Source organism: Schistocerca americana, chromosome 7 (assembly GCF_021461395.2).
Source record: "Schistocerca americana isolate TAMUIC-IGC-003095 chromosome 7, iqSchAmer2.1, whole genome shotgun sequence".
Lineage (NCBI taxonomy): Eukaryota > Metazoa > Arthropoda > Insecta > Orthoptera > Acrididae > Schistocerca > Schistocerca americana.
The window spans coordinates 271378193-271392164 of NC_060125.1; the positions used below are offsets into that span (position 1 = coordinate 271378193).

General features: G+C 42.7%; 1 protein-coding gene across 1 annotated transcript in view; it reads left to right on the plus strand.

Annotated features, from left to right (window-relative positions):
* Positions 1-13972, plus strand: part of LOC124622481 (myrosinase 1-like) — a 64123-nt gene that overhangs the window by 20259 nt on the left and 29892 nt on the right. Inside the window, exons 4-7 of the mRNA XM_047148189.1 lie at positions 3752-3874; positions 3958-4138; positions 10980-11074; positions 11238-11385. Of these exons, the coding sequence (XP_047004145.1) occupies positions 3752-3874; positions 3958-4138; positions 10980-11074; positions 11238-11385 (547 nt within the window). The remainder of the gene's footprint in view (positions 1-3751; positions 3875-3957; positions 4139-10979; positions 11075-11237; positions 11386-13972) is intronic.

A 13972-nucleotide genomic window follows, 5' to 3' on the forward strand; every position in this document is an offset into this window, starting at 1 on the left:
ACGGGATGGGAGTGCTTTTCTTTCCGTGCAAACACGCTGATGTCTGCAGAAAATACGCACCTTTCTGTTCTTCACAGATTTGACAGATAAGATGAATAGTTAATATACATATTTGTACATCGTTAACTGCGAAAAATAAACCGCTATTGTTAAAAGAATTATCTTATTTGTTCTATGAGATTTTGGTATAAAACAGTTGTGCAACTCTTCCTCCTATTTTAGCAAACAAACTTCATTTTACTCTGAGTGTATGCTTTCTGCAAAGCATCCACTGAAGATGCTTCGTAGAAAAAATGGCATTGTGGTTCGTCTTTCAGACATTATTTCAATTTCACTCGGCTTTTTACTACTGTCAGATACCAGCTCCTGTCCAGTTCGTACTGAGGAATTAGTTAATTACAGCCCATAACCATCGATGGAAAATATGCTTGATACTTATTCTCATATTAAATTACCTAAAGAAACGTTGATTTTTAACTTTATGGAGAGTATTTTTTATACTTGTTCTTATATGTCATTAAAAATTTTACCTGCCTATTTAGCAGGTCACGTATTTTTAGGCATGAATATAGTATTGGTGCAGTTACTTTAGAGCTCATGTTTTGGACAGAAATTTCACGTAAAAAAGCAACTTTTTGGCATTGTTGATGTATTTTTATCGACATGGAAAGAATATTTTGATACCTGACAAGTATCATAATGACTAAAATAATTAATTTAAGGCTCTGTTCTGTCATTCACCATTCGTGGTCCATAGAACGATCTAACGCATTTACCAGTGCAGACATCTATTGGTGAGAGTAAGCTACTGTTGCATATATATATATATATATATATATATATATATATATATATATATATATATATCATCAGGTAATTGTATTTCACGTTTCACAGTGGAAACTACAGTGGAAACTAGAGGAGATACATAAGTCACAACAGCACAGGCTAAAACGAACAATATTTCATCTACAGACTGTCATTTTCCCACATAGTCACCACCATTCATTATGCATTTTTTCCAACAATGAACCAGAGTCTGTGGGCTACGCTTGCAAAAATCTGAATTAGCAGACTACCCACTTCCTTACATCTTTGACAACAGCGTCCGAGTCTTAAAGATGTTCGCCACGTAGTCCGTCTTTCAGAGGCCCAGAGAGATGAATGTCTAAAGCCGCTGAATCGGGAGTGTGCGGTGGGTGGGTAAGACAGTCCAGCCGAATTTTGCAGTAAGCTGCGTCGCCGCAAAACTGGTGTGGGTCCTGGCGTTATCATGTGTCGTGTGAAAGTTAGTCTTCTTCTCTGGCCTTACCTTGGAAATTCGGGCTGTCATCATAGTCAGTGCCGTGTTTTATCGTAATGAATTGACAGTTTCTACGGGCTGCAGGATATCCAAAAGAACCTCACCCTGGCTATCCCAGAACACTGTGCACATCACTTTGCCTGCAGACAGCTGTATTGAATTCCTTCTTTGACGGAGAATTCGCATGTCACCATTCCATGGACTGTCTTTTGAATTCCGACTCGTAACATCTCCGGTGACGATGCTATTCAGAAAATTGCCACCTTCAGCTTCATTTTGGTCCAGTAGGTCCAGGAAAATTTCTATTCGATAATTGTTTTGTTCTTCTCTAAGCATCCGTCTGACCCATCACGCACAGACTTTGCGATAACCAAGATCTTTCCAAAGCATTACAGCCGACATTCAGCTTTGCACACAATTATCTGGTCGTTATCCGCGGACAGGCGCTGACGAGTTGATCAGGACGCTCTTCATTGCTGTTCAGAGACGACCGGGCAGTGGATTGTCATGTACACTGTTTTCACCACCTTGAAAATGCCGTACCCATCGCCTCACATTGTTCACGTCTACTTAACGTCTCCATACACCATTAGCAAGAGTCAATGGATTTCAATCGGTGTAATTTCTTCAGCAGTGAGAAACTCAGTCACACATCGCTGTTATATATGCGCGTCCATATCATATTACATTTGGAATACTCCTGTGCTGGCATCAACTACCACTGAACAATGGAACCACCTGAAAGTGAAAGAGGAAGGTTCAAGCACTAGTACTACACCAAAGACATCTGACGCGGACATTCTATGTCACAACATAGAAAGAGGAGGCTTTACTTTCGGAACAAAGGCTTTACTTTCGGAACGACCCTCGTATTCAAAGTAAAACTCATCTTAAGTAACTGTTCAATTCTAATTTATTTGTTACGTACTGCGATCAGATATTGATTTTTAACTATTTGTGGAAGTTTGTTACATATTCCAGTATTTCAGATTCACTGATACATAGCTTCCGATGAAATTTGCTGTTGCAACCAGTGAGTCAGTCCACAAACAATTTTTGAAGTCAGTAATGAAATCTATATTTTTTATATAATTGAGGAATTTTCAAACGTAATATTTTTGATAAATGCTTCTGACTCTTTAGAGCACAGCCAGTATTGTACTTCATTGTCATTGGCTCTTTCATTTTAATGACAGCTAAAATACTAGCCTCTCACTGAGTGTTTATGCGAGTTTGTGTAAATATCTCAGAAATAATGAAATTTTGTCCAATTTTGCCAATCATTAATATTACGCTCTGATTGGTTGTAAAAGCAGTGGGAAAGGCATGGGTGTAAGATCCAATTAAGATATCTTGGATATTTTTTAATTTACTTATGGAAGCTACATTCTGATTTGATTTTCACACATCATTTCGAAAATATGCTCTGACCGGTTTGAGAGAAGAGAAGGGTGTTTGAGTGTGGGGAGGGGGGAGTATAAAGCATAATTCAGCTAGCTGGATATTTAAAATCTATTTTATTTACTTTATTGCTTGATTTATGGCTTTTATTCACTGATAATGTCACTAATAAGGACGTGTCAATTTCAAGGTCAAAGGCAAACATCATTGACCCTCGCCCCTGAAACAGGCAACGCAAAGGTCAAAGGCTGAATTTCTCCTAGGGTCGCCATTGTATTCCAACTCACATTGTACGATGTAATTACATCTTTGGTAAAATCAAGGCTAATGTCCAACTCTATCCTCGTTGCAAGTAATCAACCGCTCCTCTCTCACACTGTTGTTTTCTCTGTGGGCCCCACAACCTAGATTTCCAACGGTTTACTGGTTGAAATCCCCTTTCTCTTTGATCCACATCCTTAATGGATGATGAAAAATCGACAAAGAGTGCAACGTCATCATAGGGTTAAGGTTGTTGCCGTAAGAACAGCTGTAATTAACACATCAAGCAATATGCGAAGCGCTGAAGCGCAGAATTATCGTCCCAGCCAGTTATGAATACCTCGCAGAAACTTGATGACCACGCAAAGCTTCATTCCGCATGTCAAAGCAGGGTCTGTCCGCCTACCATTGCATTGATATCCTCGATTGACCATTTTTCCCACCTGTCCACCTCTGCTTTCAATTCCATATTCTGCAACAATTCCAGCATTGGACTCCGAGAAATTCCAGCTAAGAAACTAATTTTAAATGCTTTAAATGATCACATATCTTATCAAAGTCAGTTCTCTCGTTGTGATTATAATATCAGGTAAGAATCATCTTAAATCTCTGAAACACCAGTTACAAAAGCAAAATTACAGAATTTCTCTAAGAATTACCAGCCTGTGTCACTTAGTAGACTGCCACAACACCTCTAGGCATAATTAGACGTTCCTAACTGCTTCACCAAAAATATTTTCTCCATCTCGAATGACAAAGTGTGACTCTGTAGTATGCCGCTTGCAGGTAACAATATACCACTGGGATCTCCCTCAAGCACTGCAGTACATCGGGGGCTGGTCCAACGAGTTGCTGGTCGACTACTTCGTTGAATACGCCAGGATACTGTTCCAAAACTTCGGTGACAGGGTAAGTAAATGTTTGAAAGTAGTTATAAGCTTGTCTTACGTTCACGTTACCTAGGAGCATAATTATGGGTTATGGTTCCACAGGTGAAATGGTGGATCACAATCAATGCTCCTGCTGGCTTGGTAAACGGCTATGCGATGAACGAAGTCGCCCCCTCTCAGCCAGCATCGGGAATTGGCGACTACCTGGCGACTCACACTGTCATCAAAGCCCACTCGCGGGTCTGGCATCTGTACGATGAACAGTTCAGAGCCTCGCAGAATGGTCAGTAATTCGTGGCAGCTTGGTGAGAATTCCTTGTGCTAAAAAGAGTTCAGTCAGATAAATAGACATATTAACCAAAGCATTACGAGCTCTGCTCAGTCAATAATGGCTGGCGTCGTGACAAGTGATGTGACAAGGGACAGATGAAAGTGGATCAGAGATGACTGGGCAATCATTCGAGCGACGATATGGACTAAAAATGAAGAAATCCACCGACATAAGTGACTTGTGCAAAGGACACACTGTTTTTGCCCTGTGGTTGGAAACAAACAGTTTCTAAATGGCGAATATGGTGGGATGTGTACATGCTACTGTCTTGAGTAGCTATGGAAAGTGGTTGACTTGTTGCGTAACAGAGGGGCGTGATCTGCAGCATCATGAAGTTCACTCACGATTGAATAGTAATATTCGTAGGTTCTCCGAAAGTCTCCCGCTTTGGCAGCACAGAAAAGTATCAAAGTTTGCCTGAGCCTCGTTCTTGCTAGCTGTGTCCACTAAACAAGTATGGAAGAGTACTTCCCGTTGGACCGTAGACTACACTCCCTCACGGCTCGCATCACGTCGTCTAGAAATGGGTTAGCTAGGTGAGCGGCGTTTAACATAGGAGTGCGAAACAATTTGACTGGTTGCCGTTCAAGATAGAGTTGCAGTCACAGCACAGTGACCCGTAAAGGAAACTGGGATGACTTCAATATTAAGAATACAATGGAGCAGGCAGTCTGATAAGTAAAACATATCTAACGTGCTACTAGAAGTCACAGCTAAGTGGGTCAGTTTAACTAACGTCGGGTCTTCACATATAAAGACGTCTTTCAGGTGTACGGAGCGGACGAATTCATGCCATTCACGACGGAAAATAAAATTTAGAGATTTATCTGCAGTTCGCAACACACAATTAAAATCACCATCCAACAGAGTACCAGGAGGATTCTTAAGTAACAGATACACAATTTCCTCTTTAAAGAAACGCGAATGATTCACTGCGTGACCAGTGCCAGAAGGGCATATAAAACAACCAAAGTAATATTAAAAAGTTGACAATCTATGCCCCCGCCAGAATCCAACATCTCAACTTCATCAGTAGAAATGCCTTCGCGGAAGAATAAGGTGGTCCCCGTAGAATTCGGGTGCCACATTAAATATCACTCGAAAGCCAGGAAAGGGAAATTGCCAAAATAACATCTTCTGCAAGAAGACTATGTTCGCACATGAACTGACGCAGTGATGCCAATCGAAATAATGATTCTACACGATTAACATTAGGAAAGGAACGTGTAGACTTGTGTCATTGATCACACCTAAACAGCGATGTACGGAACGTACCGAGCAGAAATAGGTAGACAGCTGAGAGTCAAGGTCCACTGCAGAGTCCACAGATGAATCAGGCATCGGGGGTCCAGAACCCCCGTCATCGCAACCTTTTTTCTTATGTTTCTTACGTGCCACTGCACGGTCAGGTTGAACATGTTGTTTCTGTCGGCTACGTCACATGGTGGCCTCTGCCGAGAGAGGTGTAGGAGGGTTCATAGGCATAACTTGGTGCCCCTCAGAACAGGGGTCATATAACGCAGGTCCAGTCATTAAGGCGGAAGCATTCTGTCGAGCTACCAATGCAACAGGTGATACTTGGTGGCACATTTTTATTCCCCTGGATTTGCAGTAGGCGGCAACTTCAGGAAACCGACAGCGGCTTAAGACAAAGGAACAAGAGGACATAGCGTCGTATCATACTGTAACGGAGGACACAAAGACGAAGGGGGTTGGTAGGGGGGAGGGGGGTGGACTCTGCTTCTTCTCTAAACACAGGCAACTCAGAAGGAGCCACTACGCGAGCAGGAGGGATGCAGGATCGTAGCACGGAGAGGAGCAGGGGACACAATCGATGCGGAGGAGTTTTGGACAGAAGGCACAGCCAAATCCTCACAATCTCCATCTTGAGTGCTACGTCGCTTGTTTGTCCCTGTTACAGGTTCCATCCCGAGGGGGGGGGGGGGGGAGCATAGGATTCTGAACCTATCACGGAGGTAAAGGCGGATATTCATTTACAGATTATCAGAACTGACTTTGTCCAGTATGATCTGAATCAGAAGTAGATCCGACGTCCGGAGTGGAAGGAACAAGATCAGCAACCGTCGATTTGCGACTCTGTGCTAATGACAGCGTTAACACAAAAACCCTCCACGGGCAATTAGACCGAACGTCGTTCAAATGGCTCGAAGCACTATGGGACTTAACATCTGAGGCCATCAGTCCCCTAGACTTATAACTACTTAAACCTAAATAACCTAAGGATATCACACACATCCATGGCCGAGGCAGCATGGGAACCTGCGACCGTAGCAGCAGCATGGTTCCGGTCTGAAGCGCCTAGAAGCGCTCGACCACAGCGGCCGGCAGACCGAACGTGTCCACTTTCATTACAGAGGTAGCAGGTTCCCACTTGACCAGAATGCATGACACTAGCGCGGTAATCATACACCTGTAAATGTGATGGAATATTGCGTTTGACATGCATTTCCACGGAACGAACTCCACTGTTACACTGTAATCTGTGTTGAGTAGATCAACGTTCACGACGGACGTTTTTCACGTTACGGTAAGGAGTCAATATGTCCTTTAGAAAGTTGTCATCAACCTCCGACGGGAGGTTGAACACTCTGACATTGGTATAGTTAATTTCACCATTTACGAGTGACACCATACTAGCGGAATTATCGCGATGCTTGAACGGAACTTGAGGACCATGTCGCAACAGTAATTTTTCAACGTGAAGGGGATCCATATATTTTACGTAAAACACATACTCGTCTGCGTCAAAATAAGTTGTGTGGACCTGATCAGAGTTCACATGAATTCTATCGACAAGCCTGTCGTGGATTTCTAGAAAGTAAGTTTCTAAGGGGCCAAACTGCTGAGGTCATCGGTCAGATATCTAGAGACCCAGGCTGCACGTGTTACTTTGATTCACCGAAAGTAAAGCTCACAGTATCTTTTCGTTGAATACGCGTGGAACCATGGTAGCCATAGCGGAGCAGCCGACGCCGCTGCAAGTAGACGAACACAAAAAAATAGTAAGGCGGAGCAGAGGCGCTACGACTCACTCGGCGTACAGAACAACACTAACGAGGAAATCTCCACACAAGCGGGGCTGCGGCAAGTGAAATAAACAAGAACCTTCCCGCTCGGTGCTCGAAGTGGAACTGCTACTCTGTCAAGTCCGATAAAATCACAAAAGAAGTTTCCGTCCCACGGGATGCATATGTATTGTTAGCTCACAGATACGCTTTTCCTGTGCTCTGGTAGTTCCGGTGTTACTTTTAATTAACGTTCACGATCGTTCTGCTGGGCGACAGCTCACAGTACTAACTAACTCGGAATGTTGGTTGATACTCTGTCGATATAGGTCGTTTGGAACAGATCTTAGTGTCTGACATCTGAAGGTTTGGGTTTTATCTAATATGTTGCAGTTTTCCTTCTACCAGTATCAGAATTTAACTGGAAATTTCAGCCTACGTAACTGTCGTTAGACTGCAATTTGTAGTCAGGGAGAATCAGCATCAGAAAACCCATCTTTTCCTTTCCTCTGAAAGTCAGAGTTAATCGATACGCAGTCGATAGGTATCTTTCTTGATTTAACAACGCCCATCTTACACTTTGTGTATACTGGGTAATTAAAAAAAAGGCAAAAGTTCCCTAGTGAATCATTATACATCTAGCAACCTAGAAGCAGAAGGCTGTCCTTGGCATTTGTGAAACAAGTCTGCTTGGAACTTTGTGAATTCGCAGATGCCATAGACTCACTTCCTACGCCCTCTACTTTCTTTAATGCATACCAGTGATTTAGCCCCGAATATGAGAGACGGCTACATTTGTGTTTTCTTTTCGCACTTGACACAAGTTTCATTCTCAAAGATGTGAAAGGTAACAGGTAGTGTCAATAATTTATCACGTGCTGTAACAATTTGGAGTGACTAAATTTTTCCTTACATGCAACAGCACTCACTGAAGACAGTTTCAGTCACGATAGTCTAGAAAAAGCGAAACGTTGTTATACAGGGTGGTCCATTGATAGTGACCGGGCCAAATATCTCACGAAGCGAAAAAATTGGTCCACCTAAAACATTCATATTTCTTTACGTACTACAAAAAATGGTTCAAATGGCTCTGAGCACTATGGGACTTAACTTCTGAGGTCATCAGTCCCCTAGAACTTAGAACTACTTAAACCTAACTAACCTAAGGACATCACACACATCCATGCCCGAGGCAGGATTCGAACCTGCGACCGTAGCGGTCGCGTGGTTCCAGACTGTAGCACCTAGAACCGCTCGGCCACGTCGGCAGGCCGAATATGTAATAAAAAATGGGTGTTCATATTTAAAAAAAAAAAAAAACGAGTTGATATCCGTTTGATCTATGGCAGCGCCATCTAGCGGGCCAACCATAGCGCCATCTGGTTTCCACCTTCAAGCTAGACGAGTTTTGTTCTTTGTAGTTTTTTCGTTTGATGCTTATTTCGTGAGATATTCGGCCCGCTCACGATCAAGGGAGCACCCTGTATACTAGAGGATGTAAATGAAACTGAAAATTTTAATTTCCTTTAGTTTCTAAATTTAAATTTATATTAAGAACTTTTGAATTATCCTTGATCAGCCGAAACATTATGGCCCCGGGTCGCTGCGAGGCTGGATGTCGCTTGGTGGAACGTGACGCGGTGAGGAAAGTATATAAGTGAGTCGAAGACGGATGGTAAAATCATTCTAGTGACAACACTGGCCGCAGATGGAGAAGTCTACTGTCATAAGCGACTTCGACAAAGGTGATATTATTATTCCCCAGAGCGTGAGAACGAGTATCTCTAAAACGTAACTTGTCGAATGTTCACATTCTGCTGTAGTGAGCATCTACGGAGGTAGTAGAACGACCACTGGGTGATACGTGGTTGGACGTCCACAACGCTTCACAGAACGGGGGATTGGGAGGCTTACCTGCTCTGTGAAGCAGAATAGGTGGCGATTTGCCACGTCTCTGCATAAAGAGAATATGCAGGTGCACGCGTAAGTGTTTTGGAGCATACCATTCATCTTCCATGGTTGAATATGTTGCTCAGTAGCAGACGACCCCCACGTATCCATATGTTGGCCCAACGACGTGATCAAGCAACATTGCAGTGGCCACGAGATCGTCGAGATTGGACCGTGGATCAGGGGAAACGCGTCGCCTCGTCGCGTGAATCACATTGGTGCTACTTCAGGTCAAAGGTCGTCTCCACAAACGCCATCATGTAGGCGAACGACAGTTCGATATGAGCACCTCGCCAAGGATGGGAGCAGTATTATGGCGTGGGAAACGTCCTGCTACGGCCGCGTGGGAGTATGGTAGTGATCGAAGAGTCGCTCACAGCTGTGGACCACCTGCACCCCGTTCATGCTCGACGTTTCCTCCGCCGACGATATCACCTAACAGCAGGTTAACTGTCCATATCTCAAAGCCAGAACCGTGCTACAGTGGTTTGAGGAGCGACTAGTGTACTCACGTTGATGTTTTTGCAACGAAATTAGCTTGATGTGAATGCAGTGGACCCTTTTAGGTCGCTATCAAGCACCATCACAGCATAAAGAAATCAGCGGCCTGCTGTTTAATTAAATTACATGACTTGAGCGTAGACATCTGGTGAGACATACCTCCACAAACCTACTAACAAACTGTCGAGTCCATTATCCTCAGTATCGGTGACGTATAGCGTTCCAAAGAGGGACCAATAAATTATTAAGCTGGTGGTCATAATGTCTTGGCTCGTCGGCGAACGTATTGTGACACCTCTGATGCTCTCTTCTAAGGCATGAATCGAAAATACACTACTGGCTATTGAAATTGCTACACTGGAAGCGTGTATTGGTCATCGCCATACTGGCGTATCATCGGGGGTGATGGTATGGGGTGCCACTGGTTACACGTCTCGGTCACCTCTTGTTTGCATTGGCGGCACTTTGAACAGTGGACGTTACATTTCAGATGTGTTGCGACCCGTGACTCTACCCTTCATTCAATCCCTGTGAAACCCCACATTTCAGCAGGATAATGCACGACCGCATGTTGCAGGTCCTGTACGGGCCTTTCTGGATACAGAAAATGTTCGATTGCTGCCACGGCCAGCACATTCTCCAGATCTCTCACCAATTGAAAACGTCTGGTCAATGGTGGCCGAGCAACTGGCTCGTCACAATACGCCAGTCACTACTCTTTATGAACTGTGGTATCCTGTTGAAACTACATGGGCAGCTGTACCTACACACACCATCCAAGCTCCGTTTGACTCAATGCCCAAGTGTATCAATGCCGTTATTACGGCCAGAGGTGGTTGCTCGGGGTACTGATTTCTCAGGATCTATGCACCCAAATTGCGTGAAAATATAATCACATGTCAGTTCTAGTATAATATATCTGTCCAATGAATACCGGTTTATCATCTGCATTTCTTCTTCGTATAGCAATTTTAATAGCCAGTAGTCTAGGTAAGAAGTGTATTCCTTACTTTTTTTTTATCTACGATATAAAACTTTTATGCAACGATATTAAAAGTTTTGGTAATCATGCAAATAAATGCATAAAATTACAATATTTCCATGTAATAAATAATGTCAAATATGCTTCCTGATATCAGAGCACTTCGATGTCTCTAGTCAACCGATATTATTTTGAGTACCATTTCAATTGCTGTACACTGTGATCTAATTAACTTACCCTTTTTACAATATTACTGTGGAGTGTATAATGCAAGTTAGTTTTTGATCTATGTTCCCTAACTTATCTGTAAGTGTTGTTTCGATATATTGTACAGGTAGCGTGGGAATTACTTTTGAAATGGATGGACTTGAACCGCTGACTAATTCGACAGAGGATGCAGAGGCTGCTGAAAGGGCACGACAGTTTCAGGTGGGTGCTGCAGCTCTGCTGTCACCCAGTTGGAGCTCCTATAACATTTCAGTGTGTTGCTCGTTGCTTGGAAAGTGCAACTGATCTTAATCTCGTGACATGTAAGGCCTATATATGGGACACGAATGACTCACGAAAACTAATCTGTCACTGTGTTCCGCAGGTGGGTATCTTCGCACATCCTATCTACAGTCAGGATGGAGATTATCCTGCTGTGGTGCGACAGCAAGTGGATGCCAATAGTGAGGCTGAGGGACGGCCCCGATCAAGGTTACCAACTTTCACACAGGAAGAGGTTGAGTACATTAGGGGTGAGTATAGAAATATAGTGACAGACCATTACGATTCAGCTACCGAGGACATCACTTAATCCAGTACTGTCCAGACGTGATTGTATCATGAACTGTTCTTCTCACACATTCATCCATCTGCGATCTTTGTTCTTACGATATTTTGTCAGTGAATCATGTCAGCAGCCGGAAATTAACGGCGATGGATGTTGAACTTTGTTTCACTAGAGCGCCCCGGCATTCAGCGATAAGTTTGGTTGCTGATGCATTGAGCAGAACCAGAGATCTAGCGAAGTCGCACACCCGGAAAGAATGGAAACAGATCAGTTACATTATTTTGTTTCACAGTGTGATTGTTTACTTTAAGAAAGCGTTTCTCATTAAACACGAAGCGTCAAGTAAGTTCCAAAAGACAATCCTTTAAAATATCCGACTGTTGTGACATGCAATATGTCTACCACAAGGGTGACATAGTTTTTGGAGGCCCTTCTGGTTGTAATGGCCATATGACTTTCCCAACATTATCATTCTTCCCGAGATATTAAGCAGATTCAAAACAAAAATCTTTTCTAAATTCTTTCACTGCGCTAAATAACATTATTTGCTGTGAACTTCGTTATGGACAGTCATTTTTTGCATATATAATCAGTTTTTTTTTCGGGGACTTGACATTTGCAACCTATTTTTCTCTGAAGAAAGTGTAACTCTTGATAATAGGCATAGCTGACAAAAAATTTTACGTGATTATGATTTTCGGAGAAACTGACGCTCTGTAATCATACAGAAGTCCTTCCAGTTTGGTCTCTGACGGACACCCGATTACTAATAAGTATATATTTCAGTGACAACGGCCTTGCCGCAGTCGTAACATCGGTTCCCGTCAGATCATCGACGTTAAGCGCTGGTCGGGCTGGCCTAGCAATTGCATGGGTGACCATCCCGTCTGCCGAGCACTGATGGCAGGCTGGTGCACTCAGCTCTTGTGAGGCAAACTGAAGAGTTACTTTATGGAGAAGTACTGGCTCCGGTGTCGTAAACTGACATACTGCCGGAAAAGCGGTGTGCTGACCACATGCCCCTCCATATCCGCGTCCAGTGACACCTGTGGGCTGAGGATGACACGGCGGCCGGTCGGTCCCGTTGCGGCTTCCATTGCTTGTTCGGAGGGAGTTTAGATTTCTTATTAAATATTTTTCGGTACGTCTCTGATAGTTCGGAACGTGTAGTAAAAGGATCGTAGTAAAAGTAAACACTTGATATTTTCTGCTATAAATGCAAGTTACAGCCTAAAGTTTCCACCTACACCCCCTATATTACATATATTATAAACCCTCAAGCCAGGTTTGTAAGGCCTCTTCGCTACTGCTCTGGAGACCGAGCTGCCACAGTTACGAGTTTGTGAGCTCGTGAAACGGTTTCTGATCCAGTACACCGCTAAGACAATTTCTCCCTGACACTATTACGCAGTTATGCCCCAGGTTTAGGTAATAAAAAACGGAGGTTCTACAGCTCTCCAATAAATTAGTAACAGAGTTACACATATGAGTTAAAAAGGTTTACTTGTCTTTGTGGATAGTTGAATAAGAATGTCTGCAACACTGCTTGTAATATAACACAAAAAAGGCCTTCCATGGTCAAGCGCAAATAATCGAAGGCAAACTTCATAGTACACAGCAAATGCAGTTACAGCAATTGTCTTTTCAATTCTAGAAGTTCACTAAACAACGTTCCCTGTCTGAGTTCTGGACGGTGATCTATAACCAAGTGAGCGAGAGCTGCTCTTCTGTATTCCGAGTAGGCTTTATAACAGTATGTTTACTTTTGTGCTTAACATACAGTTATAATCAGCGGTGGAAATATATTTGCAGAGAAAAGCACATAATGATATGTATTGTGTTTTAGGCCAATAGACATAACTAGTTATTGTAGTGGTTTTGAATACCTTTACTGGTCAGGAATTTTACGCCGATTGTGTGCAGCTGTTTCTTGTTGAATCATCTGGTCAGTCAGAAGTCGCTTTGCAGAGGAAGGTAAATGACTATTGAAAATATAATTGTTTTTGGATAGCTCAACATGAATTTTCTAAAGGACCGAAGTTTATCATGCATTTACCAGTAGAATAAGGCGCGGAGAAAAAATTTCGCAGTATAGAACTTCCGTCCGATTTAAACGAAACAGTCGGTGACTGTGAACCATCAAACTTTGCAGAAACATAGAAGAAAATCAGATACGTGTGGTTATGAAGCAGTGAGACATAGGTTCTATACTAAATAAATGGTCCATGTACAAGTTCCATCTAACTTTGAATTTATGGCAATCAATAGATAACGAACTTCTAATGCATTGAAGGATTTAACATGAATGCCGGTTTGACTGGCACTTCTCTTCTCATAATGAAAATAAATCCTTTGACATTTCCAGATAAACGTCGCTCAATATAGCTTCTCACATAAATCTACTGCTATGCAGTATGACACTTTCACATTACACTAAAATAATATTTTCAAACAATAATAATATGGTGGTAAGATATGCGTATCCGACGCAAATTACAAGAGACAGAACGGTGAGTAACTGTTCATCGAGAATATTTCGTACATCAAAAAAG